We start from the raw sequence: 17,002 nt of genomic DNA, 5'->3' as shown, positions 1-17,002 counted from the left end.
AATAGTGGGGTGTTATTGGGGTCAGTGCTGTGACATTAATTATTTCTAATATATAGTGATGATTTGGATAAAGAAGCCAAATTGTGAGGAGAACCCACAGGAGCCTGCAAAAGGATATAGAGAGATTAAGTAAATGGGCAAGAAGTTGACAGATGCAATTTAACATTGGAAATTGTATGAGGTTATCCACTTTGAATGGAAGAATAAACAGCAAATTATTAATTAAATGAAGTGAAACTACAAATTGCTGTTGTACAAAAGGGATCTGGGGGTCCTAGTAAATGAAACACAGAAAAAAAACAGGTAAAGCAAGCAATTAGGAAGCCGAATGGAATGTTGGCCTTTTCTGCCAGGAGTATGGTGTATTAAGGTATATAGGTATTGATACAACTTTGAAGGACATAGGTGAGACCATGCAGTTTTGGTCTCCATACTTAAGGAAGGATATACTTCCATCGGAGGCAGTGCAGAGAAGATCCATGAGGTTGATTCCTGGGATGAAGGGTGAAGAAAGGTTGAGTATGTACTGCAATAAGCACAGATGAACGAGAGATGATTTTATTGAAACGTCCAAGATTCTGGGGAATTGACAAAGTTAACACGGAGAGGACATTTTCTCCAGTGGGGATTATCTAGAACTAGGGAGCATTGTTTCTGAATAAGGAATTATCCATTTAAGGAAAAATTTCTTCTCTCAGAGGGTTGGAATTTTTGGAATTCTCTTACCCCAGTGACATCAAGGCAGAGGAGAGTGACAGACATTGGAGCTAAAAGGGACCAGTGTTGAGACCAAGACTGGATCAGCCACAATGCTTTGGAAAGGCAGAGCAGGCTTAAGGAGCTGATGGCCTATTCCTGCTTCTGTTCCTTATGTTCTTGAAAATAATGGAGATACAAAGGGTAAAAAGCAACCATCAAGTTCTGGAGATTCTTAACTCATACCCTATCTCCTAATCCCCTGGGTTTGCAGGCCAGTTTGCACACTGACAGTCTGCTATTCTCACAGAATTTTCATTTCCTGTTTTTTTTTCCAGCCTGCTAATAACCTGGCCTCCTCCCAAGGAAAGAAGCTAGCAGTTCCAATCTAAAGAAACGTGAACTTGCAACAGAAGTTAGCTGCTGAGCGTGCGCAAGATGTGCCAGTCAGACTTGCTTCCCACAAAGATATCCCATGACAAGAAACGCAAAATCGCTTCAGTGTTTCTGGATTGTTAAATCATTAGTTACTGTTAGACTAATTTTTGATTGACAGATTATTTCCTCTCACTGAAATTCATGACACTCAATTTTGTGATTTCCTTCCTCTCAATATTTGCAAGGCAAGCTGTAGTTAGACTGCAACCAATCCACACTAAGATCAGTATATACTTCAGTAACACAGACTTAAATAAAGATATAATGATACCTAAGCAATACAGAAGTAAACACAGTGTTCACAAGATCACAAGACAAGGGAGCAGAAGTAGGCCATTTGGCCCATTGAGTCTGTTCCAGCTTCTACTATTCAATGATGAAAGCAGACAAGTTTAGATTACTCAAAAATAAAGTTAACATTACAAAATAGGATAGTAATAAACCACTGAAATACAAGAGTATTTCATATCACTAAAAAAAAAAGGAATTGTTGAGCAATTCTTTAATGTTATCCTTAAAGGACACCTCCTACTCTGATAGCTACAATTAATTGTTAATTATTTTTCTCAAACTTGAGGTGACAGGGCTAGTTATATAGCTAAACTTTTTTTTAAGGATGTGCCTTGTTTGTCCACAGTTTAGTGAACAATACACCATCAAATAACAGTCAAACCTGCAGATCAGGTAGTCTCTGGCCTGCAGTAAGTTAGCTTGTCTTAACTTGGGCAGGATTGAGAGCTGCATAAGGGTCCTTTGCATACCTGGAGGGAAAGGGAAAGAAGTTCAGCTAGTGTTTCAGCTCCCGACAGCTTAATTCCGTATGTCCCCAATGACTCTCACCGATTTTTGGAGATGCACCACAGAAAGCATCTTATCTGGATGCATTATAGCTTGATATGGTAACTGTTCTGCCCAAGACCATGAAAAAAAATTGCAGAGAGTAGTGAATGCAGGCCAGACTATCATGAAAACCAGCCTCCCCTCCATTGACTCTGTCCACACTTCCCACTGCCTCAGGAAAGTAGCCAACGTAATCAAAAATCCCTCCCATCCCGGTCATTCTCTCTTCTCCCCCCTTCCATCGAGCAGAAGATACAAAAGCTTAAGAATACATATCACCAGGATCAAGGACAGGTTCTATCCTGCCGTTATAAGACTCTTGTATGGTAAAGACAAACTCTTGAACTCAGCAGGTCAGGCATCATCTATGGAGGGAAATAAACTCTCCCAGCACTTATCCCTGCAACCATATTAAGTGCTACATCTGCCCCTACACCTCCTCCCTCACCACCATTCAGGGCCACCGACAGTCCTTCCAGGTGAGGCAGCGCTTGACCTGTGAATCCAAGGATGTCATTTATTGCATCCAGTGCTCCCGGTGCGGCCTCCTCTACATCAGGGAGACCCGACGCAAATTGGGTGACCGCTTCATCGAGCACCTTCACTCCGTTCACTGCAAAAGGTGGCCAGCCAGTTCAATTCCACATCCCATTCCCATACTGACGTGTCTGTCCACAGCCTCCTTTACTGCCACGTTGAGGCCAGACGCAGGTTGGAGGAACAACACCTCAGATTCCGCCTTGGTAGTCTCTAATCTGACAGCCTCAGCATCGATTTCTCCAACTTCCAGTAACCCCTCTCCTCTTTACCCCCATCTTTTTTCCCTCCCCTCTCTGATTTCCCTCATTCCTGCGGCCTCCTCACCCCTTCCCTTCTCCTCCCCCATGACCTTCCCATCTATTCCCCACTTCCTTCCCTTTATTCCATGGTCTAATGTCCCCTCCTACCAGATTCCTTCTTCAGCCTTTTGCCTCTTCTACCTACCATCTCTCAGTTTCTTACGTCACTCCCTTTCATTCCTCTCCCCCACCCACTTACTTTCCTCCTCTCACCTGGACTCACCCATCACCTGCCAGTTTGTGCTCCTCCCCCGACATTCTTATTCTGGCTTCTGCCCTCTTCCTTTCTGGTCCTGATGAAGGGTCTCAACCCGAAATGCTGACTGCTTATTTCCCTCCTGACCTGCTGAGTTCCTCCAGCATTTTGTGTGTGTTGCTCCAGATTCCAGCGGCTACAGAATCTCGTGTGACACTATATTCTGCATTCTGTTATTGTTTTTCCTTTTGTACTACCTCAATTACTTATGGATGGAATAATCTGTTTGGATGGCATGCCAGCAAAGCTTTTCACTGTATCTTGGTACATGTGACAATAATAAACCAATTACTAATTCAACTTCCTTCTGGGAAGTTCATTTGCATGGCTGTCAGACGAACACAAGCTTATGCTCATGGTTGCATTAGTACCCAACATCTAAACAAACACATCAAGAGAGTGGTGGATTGGTTGCAGATGAGTGTAATGTGAGAAAATTACAGGTGATGTACTTTATTAGGAAATGTAGATGATGACCCAGGAATCGTAACATACCATTATCGGCTTGCTAGTAGAATCGACGCATGGTTTGCCTACAGATATTGGGCCTGCCACCGCAAACTTTGAGGTTCGAAGCCTTGAACCTACATTCAGCATTGCATAAATTATTTATCTATTTTACAGAGTAACCTTTCACATAGTCACTGAAAATAAGCCATCCAGGACGAAGACCAGGTTTAGGAGCTTGGGGGCTGGATGAAAGAGTGGGCTGGAAGTCCAGTGGGCTGGAACAGGGGATGCAGGGATTGTAAATCTTTACAAGTCTCTACCGCAGAGGTCTGTGGATGTTCAGTTATTATATGGATAGTCAGGAAATCAGAAGATAAAGGAATAAGGTAGTAAAGACAAGAGGAAGAGGATCAGCCATGAACTTACTGAAATATGGAGAAGGTTTGAGAAGCTATTTGGCCTAATCCCCAATTCTAATGATCTTGTATGTAGAATAAGAAAATAAAATATTGAAACATAATTACATTTTTCTTCACATTACTGCTAAGATTATATTGTGTAAATCTGGTTTTAAGCCCTGCTCTGATCACAGAACAAAACAGAATAATGATTCACTGTTTTTTGCACAGATGCCAATTTACACATGCAGTGAAATAATAAATATACCTTTTCATAAACATGGAGCATTTCTCTTTCAATTACACATAGTAGCAATGAAATTCAGCACTATATGGGCACTATAGGAACAATTTGCTTCAAAGTTAAAAATCTGCCATATTTGGAAGAGCGGTAGCATGTGTGAAGCACCTGTACACAACAGGAGTGTGCACAAACTGCAAATTATAACATTGATTATTGGAGTTTAGGGCAGTTTTGGTAATTTAGGACAGTTTTGGTATTGCAGAAGGAAACAATAGGCTTCAAATGGCATTCTGTGATGTGGGCAAGGTGCTCCAGTGACAGTTTCTGTTGCAGTGCAGCATGCCTGGGAAATTGTGGAAAAGTCGCACAGAGCTGAGTCGCACTCCGAAAAGGAGGTGGCAATGGAAGTGGGTAAAATAAGCACTCAGTACAATGTCCTATCAAGCAAGAGTGTTTTTGTTTTTTGTCTTTCCATTCTGTATCTCAAAGAAGAAACTCTACTTCACTATCAAAATCCTGACTGAGATAGACCACATGCCGCAGCCATAAATGTAACAACAGAACAGGGCCAGAATCAGTTGCCAATATCTGAAAAGGTCATAGTGGCCATAAGATTTTATCACTCTAGACTTTTTTAGGCTGAAGCATAAGACATCTGCAACAGTGGTAGCAGACTGTGGTAGATGTCTTTGGAAAATGCCCTTGAACAGCCCTGAGCTTAGACAGCATTGGTACCGAATACACAATTCCACATGAACTCCAGTGGACTGGGTTGACAGCCTGATAGACAACAGCAGCAAAAAATAACATATTTATGTTCCTTGAAGTAACAGCCAAATTCCAGGGTGGGACTAATCAGTCATTATAGCCTGCTGGACATCAGTTCTGTGATACTGTGAACTCTCACGAAACCTCTTTTAACACTGGTATCCAGAGCCAAGCTGGCAGCATTCAGAGATTCCAAGGCTGCAAGCAACCTTACACAAAACTGTCTGAGCTTGCAACAGAATCATTTTGGTTATCACTGCAATCTCAGGTGTTAGCTTCTGCTTGTGCTACAGCAGAAACTAACACATAAAATGCTGCATAAGCACTTGTTGATTCAAGAATTGAAATGACCATGGCTTTCATACTGGAACAAGTAGGCTCCCATCCCAATGCAAAATCACAAAGCAAATTTAAACTTTGCATGCACTTTGACACTACACACATACTTCCAAACATTTCGTGGTTATAATCCTTCGACAGGCTGCTCCATCAAAGACAAGTTGTCCTGAGGCCTGGCATAAGGGACTTGTCTGACCAGAAAAGGTTGAACAGAATGGGCCTGTACTCCTTGGAGTTTAGACGAATGAGAGGTGATGTAAATGAAACATCTATGATTCCATGTTGACTTGACAAGGTAGATGTGTTGCAGATATTTCCATAGCTGCAAAGGTCAACAACCTGGAGCGATATATCCAAATAATGGGTCACTCACTTAAAATTGGAATTAGGGGGAATTTATTCCCACAAAATGTTGTGACTCTTTGGAATTCTCTAACCCAGAGATCAGTGAATGCTAAATAATAAAGCATATTCAGTCTGTGATAGATAGACTTCTGAAAGATTACAGCAATCAAACAGGAAAATGAAGACCCAAGGTCAGATTAGCCATGATCTTATGAAATAGCAAAGCAGACTCAAGGGAATCATGTAGCCTACTCTTGCTCCAACTTTTTATGTTCTTATGTTGCTTCTAAGACCTCAAGTACTTTCCAGCAGAATTCACGTGTGACCTTGTCTTTCATGGAACTGGTACCTAGATTGTCTTTTCCTCTGATCCTACTTTTATGCTCCTCCGAGCAGTAATCATGTACCAGGATCTGCACTGGTCACTCCAAGTATCAGCTGCGGTTCTCTTACTCATAAGCCACCATTTGGCTAAGCTGAATTTATTGAGTATCTGAAAGAATATATGACTTTTGGGTTAGGATAGGGAAAGGCAGGAAAATAAGGGTGCATGCTTTAACTATCTTCAGCTTATAATCAGAAGAAACTGAAGGGTACATGGAATTTGAGGAGGAGAATTAGGTAAGAGCATAGTTCTGCAACTGACCACAAACATTAAAGGCTACTCCAATAAAAAGCAGCACACTTCCCTCCATGGAACAGAGGCATTTTAGATGTACATATTGCCTCACTGGCTTGCTACATCTGATGTTGTTTGTGTGCCAGTTCCTCTTTCTAGAAAGGGAAATGTATCAGTGAGTGTTGTACAATGAACTTGGATGGTGACTAGGTTTGGGCGTGTCCATGCAACAAGAGGTGGTGCAAGCCAGTGAGGGCAAGGTGGATAAGTGAAAGTATGAAAGTTAGGTGGCAGTTCTGACTGCTAAGAAATTTTCAGAAGGTGAATGGAGAGTTTGGAAGGGGTGAGGGAAGCGGGTATAGAAGCAAGGTAGTTGATCAGTTTGCAGGGCTGCTGGTACACTTGGTGGAGGATAGTATTTGAATACATACTCACTGATCTTGATCGTTCCTAAGTGATCACCAATTTTTTTGTGGCACACTGTTCATATCTTTTGAGCTTAACTCCTGATATTAACATGTTCAGCTGTCTTGACCCACCGACACTTTTCAAATACCTGGAAACCTTCCTGATCTCCCAGAGGTTAAGGACCTCTCTCCTTCTCTTCACCTCAAGTACCAAGGCCTCGAGCAACACAACTGACAATGTGGGTTCTCAGTCTCACCTGTGCCCATTCATCATACACAGCAGGCAGCAAAGACTTTTTGAATGATTTCCACAGCCACTTGCAGCCAAACAGCACATTCTGTTTCAGAGCTGCAGACTGGTTTTAATCGGCACCAGCTAATCTGAACTGCTGCTATTCATTCACCACATTGTACTGCACTATGACCAAAAAGACATTTAAATAGTATGTGCCTGGCACATTTTAACTTTAATTGTCATAGGATATCGATGATAGACTAATTTACACTTCTTATAGAGCATATTCATGTGGTACACACACTTATAATCAAATTTCCAAAAATAAAAGCTGAAACATCCAAAATAATGTCGCATTTTACAAGTTACATTTTCTTACCAGCAGCTCCTAATCTATGCAGTTTATCGTGTGCTAACAGATATGAAGTGTTATTGATGTATACCATGATATTTCAATTCACAGCAGTTCTTGTTTTAAGAGGCATTACACAGACTCTATTAATGTAAGGCAAATACTTTAAAAATGGTTCACTGAAAAGGTTGCATGCAAAAGCCATTTGAAATCAGCATAAAATTTATAATACAGACATTAACCAAATACTGTACATATTTAACAGTAAAAGCTGACAACTATACTTAGCTGAACGCAAAATTATTTGAGGAATATGTTTTAATTTCTCCAACGTACTATAAGAAAAAGATTCTTAATTTATGAATTGCCATTCTTCTATTCAATCAATCTCACGTAAGCTACTCTTTTGTTTATATCCTTTGCCAATCAAATTCATAACCATTGCAGAGAAAATATATACTAATTTATGGTTATTGTTTTTTTTAAATGGCCTCTTCTATACTCTTTTTAAATAAATGAATTATGTACTTTCCATTTATTTTTATAGCTAGTCTTACCTGATTACTCCAGGTTTGTACACTGGACCTTGAGCTTGTATTCATGGGGATATTCTCAGTTAAATGGTAAACCTGCAGTTTAGCATCAATTTCAAATAACTGCTGTTGGTCCATGGGCTCTGGATTATATCCATCTCGTTCTGCCACTGTTACTGCCCAGGGCATCGAAGTATCCTAAGGGCCAATAATGTGCAAGACCTCAATGTATTATTTTTGTGTACAAGATTAAAACTCATTTAACACCTGAAGACCAGAGCACAGTTAACAGCCAGGTGACAACATTAATTCTCTGCAACACTGAAGTTACAAAGTTTAACACAAAAAGTGAGAAAAGCAGAAAGGCTTGGGAAAGGATATATAGCATTTCATAAAATGTATGATGGTAATTAATCATGTGGTAGGGAGTCAACAGATTAACATATACAATATTCAGAAATCACTAATAATGATTATTTGTCAGAGGCCAAAGAAAAAGTGGCATTGTGTTAATGTTTCTGGTTGTTAATAATGTACTCTTCACTTGACTGTAACCAAATGACCAACAATTACGCTTCTTTATTATAAAAAAATAGTTCATCTAAGATGCCTGCAATAACAATTCAATAATCATAAAATCTAGATTTACCACAAATCTTGAAGCCCCAGAAAATCCTTCAATATTGAAAAATATAAATTTTAAAACATTTAAAGGACATTGTCATTTTTCTTAAGAGCATGATGAATACATACAATTCTGTAGAACAGTATTGGATTAATTCCTTTCAGCTTCCTGCTATCACCTGTTACCTGTACAACAATAGATTCTTCACCAATGCCAAATAAACCAATTACACCTGTCAGTTTCTAATAAAAGATGTTTTGAAGTGTTGACAGGATTTCAAATAATATAATTTAAAATCAATGCCAGATGAAAATCAATACAGTGTTCATTAAGATATGTCATTTTAAAGTGAAGTTCCCAAAAATCCTTACAATCCAAAATGGAGTAAAGCAGGTGAGCCACTCACAAAACTATTCTCAGGTTAAACAAACATATTTATTTCATTGATTTTTCACCTTGAGGAGGGGGCGAGGGGGTAATTAATCCAATTCATACAGTCCACACACATTCTCCAATTGTATCAGTCATGGCATTTTATACATACTCGGTGATAAAGGCACAGAATCTTCAATGTGCAAAAGTTCAGTTATCACTTCTATACTGACCCCACACGAGAAGACGTGGTAATCGCTTGTGACTTCACCTTGCCTGCATAAAATTCATGTGCCTCTGTTTGGGATCTGGTGTCCAAAGTATCCCTTTGTTCAATGAAGGCCTTAGATACCATGCTGATGGTCCAATTCCCACATTCCTCACAGGAGCCTTCTGGTATCTCTTACCTTGTGCAGTTACACAAACCAGGTCTGATTCATTTGATGGGGTAGAAATACACATTTGTCCTACACTATGCTTTCATAATATAATTTGCAAGTTAATATTACAGACTGGTGTCCAAATGTCTGTGCTATGTATCACTTTAAAAAGGTTAGAGCACAACTTGGCATTCAAGACGCATATTGCTGATGCTCTAAATTCCATCTTTCTACAAGCTGGTGAAGTGCAACATTTCTTTAGTTTACATTGTTACTGAACATCCCAACACCCCACATTCCATTTGAGGACCCTTAGGGCAGCTCCCTCAACCTTCTTCCCCTACCCAATTCATACTTACTTTCCCTACTGTCTATGTCCACTTCTGCCCCCCACACCGCATCCTTCCATATCCAGAAAATTGCTAATATCCACAATGGCAAAAGATTGCACAAAAAACCTTCAATGCAAGATTTCTTGTCTAAAGCCACAAGGCCTTACACAACATCTGGCCCAGCAGATAAACTAACAAAATGATACAAAAACATGAAGTTAAAATACATAGCAAATCAAAAGTGTATTTCTGCCTCAACAAAGTAAGGCCTGGTCTGTATAGCTTAGTTAACAGGCTCAGCAAAACAATGCAGCTCACTGGAATGTTCTCTTCACCAGAGTCCGCAGACTTATAGCAGAATTATAATCTTTGTAGAAATGTTTAATGTTATTCAGGGCCTGGTCAGCATATGGACATGCATTGTAAAGACTAAGTTGACATATGCATACATTCCAACAGTGTATGGCTTGTTTCCTCATACAGGCTGTGGAATAGGTAAAAAGAGCAAGAGGTATTGACACAAATGGCCTCCAAACATAGATAGATACAAATGAGCAACAAACAAGATGCTGGAGGAACTTAGCTGGTCAGACAGCATCTGCAGAGGGAAATGGATAGTCGTTATTTTGGATCGAGACCCTTCATCTGGACTGAAAGATAGAGGGGAGATAGCCAGTATAAAGAAGTGAAAGGAAGGGGTGGAGCAAGAGCTGGCAAGCCAAAAGTGGATCCAGGTGAAGAGGGGTGATAGGCAGATGGAAGAGGGAAGAGTGGAAAGAGTGGTAAGAGTGGCAGAGGCTGGGAGATGATAGATGGAGGCAACAAAGGGCTGCAGATGATGGAATCTGATAGGAAAGGAAGGCAGAGCATAGAAACAAATGAGTGAGGTGGGGTGAGCAGATGGGACCAGTAGGGAGAGGGGACCCAGGGGAAGGAGTGTGTAGGTGATAGAGGCTCTGACCAATCTCTCCTGTACAATCAGAGAGAGTGTGTGAACTGCACCTTTGAAGAAAATGGGCCTTCTTTCCCCTTGTGAAATGCATTGTGACATTGCTTTACAGACAATTAAGTATGGCTCTAATAAAATTAATTGTTAATGAATTAAACTGAGAAAAAATAACTATATTTGAATAAATCATGGTACTGAATACAAGAGAAAGGCTTAGCAAATAATTTAATAATGTTAAAAATATACCAGGAGGATTAATCCCCTTGCTCTTTCATTACAAGATCTGTATCATCTGCTAATAAATATTTGATTTATATATAGACATACCTTTGCAAATCAAATCACAAGTATTGCAAACAATGAGAAATGGAAGTTCATGACAGAATTAATGATGTGATCAAGAATGGTTTTAATCTACTTCAGAAACAGCTGAAGTAAAATCACATCTGGTGAAGTATGATTCTTCTTTATCCACCTGTTCTGGTTTAAGCAGAACAGTGGTGCCATGCTATATGACAGGAATAAATCAACAATGCTGGATTATAGCTCAGACATGTCTTCTTAAAGACCTCCCTTTGCTGACGATATTCTTTTCACCACATTACTATTCGGATAATTGCTTGTGCAATATACAATACTTTGTGCTTATTATAACAAGATTTGCAATTTTTGTGTTTCTTATTAAACATGATTTGCAATTTTTCTGCCCATTTTCACACTAAAGCTAAATCATTGTTTAAAAAATGACTGCATCTTAAGTCAATAATGCATTTCCCCCTTTAAATAAAATTGCAAAATTAACAAAACTAACTGAATCCAGGTCAATTGTGTAGAAAAAGCCCAAGAAATAATTCATGCCATACCCCGCTTAGCACCTTTCTCCGTCTAATGTAACACCCTTTTGATTGTTCTATGATTGTTATTTTTATAACCCAATTATATCCCGATCTTCTATGCTTCATCCAGTGCTGAAAATAACTATTTGGCCTAACGAGCCAACCCAATGAATGAGCTAATTACTTCAAATTCTTCTGTTCTTTCCTTATAATCCTGCAGATATTTCCTGTTCAAATATTCATCCATTGGATATGCTGATACAACACCAGAAGGGGAAGACCATCACCAAATGTGAAAGCAACAAATTGCTGTGGTAGGATTAACCTGAACTAAAAGAATGTTACAGGAGGGAAGCTAAAGTCAAAGGTGGAACTATTCTTCTAAAAGGGCTTGTATACAGAGATTCAACTTCCCTGACCTCTCAGAGGAGTCATGCTTCCCCATGCAGAGGTTGTAATGTCAGATAGTAGCAGACACTCACATCCTCCTAGAAAAAGACCTGCTATCTAATGGATTAAATGACCACAAAAATCAAAAATGGTTCTTGTGCTTTAGCTTCTAGTTCTTTCCCAAATGTTACTGGATAGAAATGGTCTGTTTGCCAGAATTATAGAAATGTCTGGTCCTGACAATAACAATCCAATTTACCTCTATGGCAGGTACATGGTGCCAACCATTTTGCACAAATAGCAATCCAAACTCTACCACAGAGAGAAAAAAAATTATAAACTATAAGAGATATTACTCCATCAATACCAGCTGGTGTACAACAGAAAATTTATATAGGAATACACATTAAATTGACTGACCTGTAGTTGCTGAGTTTACCCTTCATTCCTTAAAATTTTAAACATCTGTGGTGTTTGGAACATTGTGGTCAGATTCTCTGCAATTTCTATTACTTCCTTCAGGAACAGAGGATACATCCTATACCACCTTCCTACAGAGCACTGCTACATCTTTCAGTACTTTCTTTTTGCCTGTCTTTAGCTTATCCATCTTCTCCATTACTCCTTTCTTTAAAGGTGGAAAATACTCATTCAGAAATTGCAGAACCATGTTCAATATGGTTCAACCTGAATGTTATCATTTAAACCTGTATCAAGTGTTGTGCTATGCTGTTTGGAAAACTGACTTCCATCATGCAGAGCTTGAAAGCCATCTCTCAACAGCTCCTCAAACGTCTCTCTGGATCATGATCTGAGCATGAAACATCAGGCTGTCATTTCCCATATAGATCTCAACTTCTCCAGGGGTCTTCCACAGCCTCCAATCTAATAGTGCTCCCCCCCAACTACCCACTGCTTGCTTCAACCTCCTTCCCAAGATCAACAAGCAAGATTGCCCTGATAGATCTGCTGCTTCAACACCCCTCCCCTCCCTCCCAGAGCATGGGAGGGTCCCCCTAGTCAAGACCTTCCATCCTATTAATCCTCAGAAGGGATTAGTTTACTTTGGCACCATGCTCGGTACAGACATTGTGGGCCAAAGGGCCTGTTCCTGTGTTGTATCATTCTATATTCTATGTTCACATTTAGTGAATGATCCAATTTCTGAAGTGACTGTTCGCACTCTGGTTCACTTCTCACCACCATCAATACACATTCCCTTGCCGTGGCACCTTCCCATAAAGCAGCAGGGGGTACAATACCTGCCCTTTTCCCCCCTTCCCTTCCCTTGGTCCAGGACCTCCACAATTTCAAATAATGATTCTGCTATTCTCATTTACATTTCTTCTAGTCCCATTTTAGTATTGAATACAAAAAAAAAACTACCACATAAAAATCCATCTGGTACACTCATTTCCTTCAAGAGATAAAATCTGTCATCCTAACCTTGTCTGGTCACTCCAGACTTGCCCTGGGTGATTAGACTTTCTCTTGATGGTCATTGCCTGACACGTTTGTGGTGCATATGCACCTTATCCAACGATTTCAGCGAGTTGTTTAGGTCTTGCTGCATGCAGAAATGGATTGATTCATTATGTGGGAGTTATGAATACAATTTAACATTGTGCAATCATTCACGAATATCCCCATTTCTGAATCTGTGTGTAGAAGGAAGGTCATTGATGAGCAGCTGAAGATGGGCTGGGCCTAGGATGTCACACAAAGGAATTTCTGCTGAGTTCTTGAGGCTGGCAATGATTAAACATAGATAACCATAACCATCAAGCCTTGTGTAAGATACGACTACAATCATTGACATGTTTTGATGACCATTGACTTCAGTTTTACCAGAACACCTTGATGTCACACTTGGTCAAATGGTCCCTTCATGAGAACAACAGCCACTCTCGCCTCACCTGTTGAATTTAGCTCTTTAGTTGATTTGGACTAATATTTTGATGAAGCGTGGAGCCAAGTGATCCTGGCAAAACCCAAGTTGGGCTTCAGTGAGCAGGTTGTTAGTGAATAAAAGCCAATTAAAAGCAACATCAGCAACAACTTCAATCACTTTGTGATGAACAAACCATTCTTTGTCCAACCTCTTCATCATCCTGTCCTGATTTTTATGACACAAACAAATAAAAATAATTACTTTGATGAGGTACCAGAAAATAGCACACCTATAGAAACATACCACAACAAGCAACCAAGATTACTTTTGGCTTAGAGTAATGTAAATCTCAAAAGTTGGTCTTACTTCATTGTTCGATACCTCAACATCGATGTTCTTCAATAGTTCTGTTAATCTTCTTTTCTCATCATCAGTCAACAGCACTGGGTTCTTAGCTTCTTTTGCCAACTGCAAATATCAGTAATTAGCTATGAATAATAAGGGCTTGAAATAGAAAAATCATTATAAACAAGCCTGTTTTAAAAGTATACACACAGGCCAAAAGCACATTAATAAAAATGGATACAAGTAATGAATGCATCATCAACAATTAGTCTAAAGCCTACAGCTAATAACACTGCACTCAACAACAATTCCACCAAAGAATGTAGTGAAATGAATTTACATACCTCAATGTTCTTCTTAATAAAATCTTTAACTTTAATCTTATTTTGGGGAAGCATTTGGCTCCCTGTTTCTTTGTTTTGGACATTTTTGGAGCAAGCTGCTGAAGGCAATTTAGCTTCTTCAGCACAGCCCTGGTAGCCTGACAAAAAAAAACGTTGGCACTTGTTGAACAAAATGTTTCGACTCAATACATAAAATATCACATCCTGCTCCAACCCTAATAAATGTGTAATCAATTTACTCGGATTGCTGTACAACAAATGTGCAGATCTAAAAGCTACTTGAAAATACTTTCACCAACTTGCTCTGTAAAAACAGCATACATTTTGCATAATATCTACAAAATAAATCTGGCCTCTGGAAATCTAAAATGAACCCTAAAATTTGAGGATGGAAAACTTATCATTAGTGCAATTAAAAAAGTGACTAAATGTATCAGGACTTTATATCTTGCAGAAGGTGGTAAATCTCTGGAATTCTTTACTCTGCAGGGTTGTGGAGGCTGGATCAATGGAGGTTTTTTAAAAAGGAGATAGATAAATTTCTGAAAGATCAGGGATTTGAAGGCTGCCACAGAAGAGGAATTGAGACTATGATCATAATGAATAGTGGGGTGAGCTTGAAGGGCCATGTTCCTACTCCTGCTCCTATTTTCTTGTATCCTTAGAGTCAGGAACTGAACATATAGTAGCTATAACCTAAGAAAAATACTGATCCTAACTTGTAACAAATAAAATGACAAATTTACATAATCTCTTACTATAGAAAAAATATTTCAAGATGATAATTAAAGGTATAATTTAAAAGACATACTCAAGCAAAGGTATCACTTGATGAGTGAAAACTTGGACAACAGAGAAGCATCTGTATGATGTTATGGTCAACCACATTATAAGGTAAAACTAAGTTTAAGGTAGGATAATGCATCACAAACACTGAAAGATGCTACTTTTAAATGGTGTGGCAGCAGCAGAAGTGTGATCTGGAAACTTCAAACATGGAGTTGTAAAAAATACTTGGAGTAACCTTTTTAAAAATTGCTAAAAAGAAATGAAAGTTTAGAGATAGAATAGAGATGTGGTTGAGGGTAGGTTACTGAATGCAAAAATCATGATTTTGAAAGAGATTGGCAAAATGTCTGAGGACTAAAATGGCTGCCCAAGAGTTATTTTGGGTAGTCTGTTGGTCATGCTGAAATAGTGATGTAGCAGCAAAATGAGATAGAAGTACTCAGCAAGTGAAACCACATCCAGGGAGAGAGAAAAGGAATTAATGTTTCAGAATTATGACCTATTATAAACTCTCATGGAAAGTCATCATCCTGAAATATTAACTTTTTTTCCCTCTCCACAGATGTTGCCTCACCTACTAAGTGCTTCCACCATTTCCCATTTTTACTAAAGATTCCAGCATGTGCATTATTTTGCTTTGGCAGAAAAAGATTTCATAAGAAAATGACAGAGCAAGACGTGGATTCGGGGCTAAGGTGGGATAAGGCAGCAGAGGGACATGAATGCATGGTCTCAATCTCATCTTGGAGGCTTTCACTAGCACAGATAGTAAGTAGCACTGAATTTTAAGTTATGCAGTGTCCTGGTTCTACAAAGTATGAAACTCAGAATTTGGTGCAGTGTTTGCATCATAAAGGTAAATTTGGTTTCACAAGTAGGAAGCACCAGATGCAGCAACCCAAATCAAGAGTTTGATAAACAGGAAAAGAATAGTGACATCACAGGAAGGCCATAACATAATTGGCTGGTGAGTACTGCAGTTTTTTCTCTCTACCTTATGGGGAGGGTTCACTTTCAATTATAATCTAGTATTAATAGCACAACTAAAATTAGTACCTTAAAATTAGATTATTAACTTAATTACAATTAAAAATTATTAATGGTTACAAAACACCTTTCCTAGTTAAAGGAATTAAATTTATAACGGAGATGGCAAGGCAGGGGATGTGTTTTGGCTGTAGCATGTGGGAACTTACAAGATCACAATAATCCACAGCATCCCCATCAGCAGAAGTGTCTGCAGCTTGAGGACCTTAATGATCTAGAATCCAACCTTCAGACAATGGGGTGCTTAAAGGAGAGAGATGGTCACCCTCACACTTTGTTCCGGGATGTTCTCACAAAAAGGAAGGAAAAGCAAACTGACTATTTCACTGGGGGCACACAAGAGACTGCAAATGCTGGTATCTGGAAAAAAAAGCAAGCTGCTGAAGGATGTCAGTGGTTCAGGCAGCATCTAGGAAGGAAGTGAATATTTTGGGTTGAGACCCTTCATCTGCACTGAAAGAGTAGGGGGGAGAAAGCCAGTATACAGAGATGAAGGGAAGGGGTGGGGCAAGAGCTGGCAAGGGTTAAGTAGATCCAGATGAGGAAGGGTTCACTGCAGATGGAGTCAGGTGGGGAGGGAAAGGTGGAGGTAACCTCCCTTATTTGGTTGCACTATTCACCTTCCATTCTTAACAGATTCCATAATCTGTGGCTCTTTGTTGCCTCCACTTATCACCTCCCAGCCTTTGTCGCTATCTCCACCTATCGCTTGTCAGCTCTTGCCCCACTCCTCCCTCTCACCTCTTTATACTGGCTATCACCCCTCCAATCTTTCAGTCCAGATGCAGGGTCTCGACCCAAAGCATAGACTATCCACTTCCCTTCACAGATGTTGCTTGACATACTGAGATTCTTCAGCTGGCCGTTTTTGGTCATTTCACTGGGGAATGGGAATGACATTCAAATTGGGGATGTGAAAGGAATGTAGTAGTGATGAGGGACA

At 39.6% G+C, this 17,002-nt stretch overlaps 1 protein-coding gene across 2 annotated transcripts in view; it reads right to left on the bottom strand.

The window, feature by feature from the left end:
• Positions 1-17,002, bottom strand: part of fsip1 (fibrous sheath interacting protein 1) — a 624,412-nt gene that overhangs the window by 581,084 nt on the left and 26,326 nt on the right. For both annotated transcript variants that reach the window (XM_052010197.1, XM_052010206.1), the window contains exons 8-10: positions 14,224-14,360; positions 13,901-14,002; positions 7,784-7,957 (exon numbers count right to left, since the gene is read on the bottom strand). In XM_052010197.1, the coding sequence (XP_051866157.1) occupies positions 7,784-7,957; positions 13,901-14,002; positions 14,224-14,360 (413 nt within the window). The remainder of the gene's footprint in view (positions 1-7,783; positions 7,958-13,900; positions 14,003-14,223; positions 14,361-17,002) is intronic.

Source organism: Pristis pectinata, chromosome 1 (genome assembly GCF_009764475.1).
Source record: "Pristis pectinata isolate sPriPec2 chromosome 1, sPriPec2.1.pri, whole genome shotgun sequence".
NCBI lineage: Eukaryota > Metazoa > Chordata > Chondrichthyes > Rhinopristiformes > Pristidae > Pristis > Pristis pectinata.
This window is presented reverse-complemented; position numbering and strand designations above follow the sequence as displayed.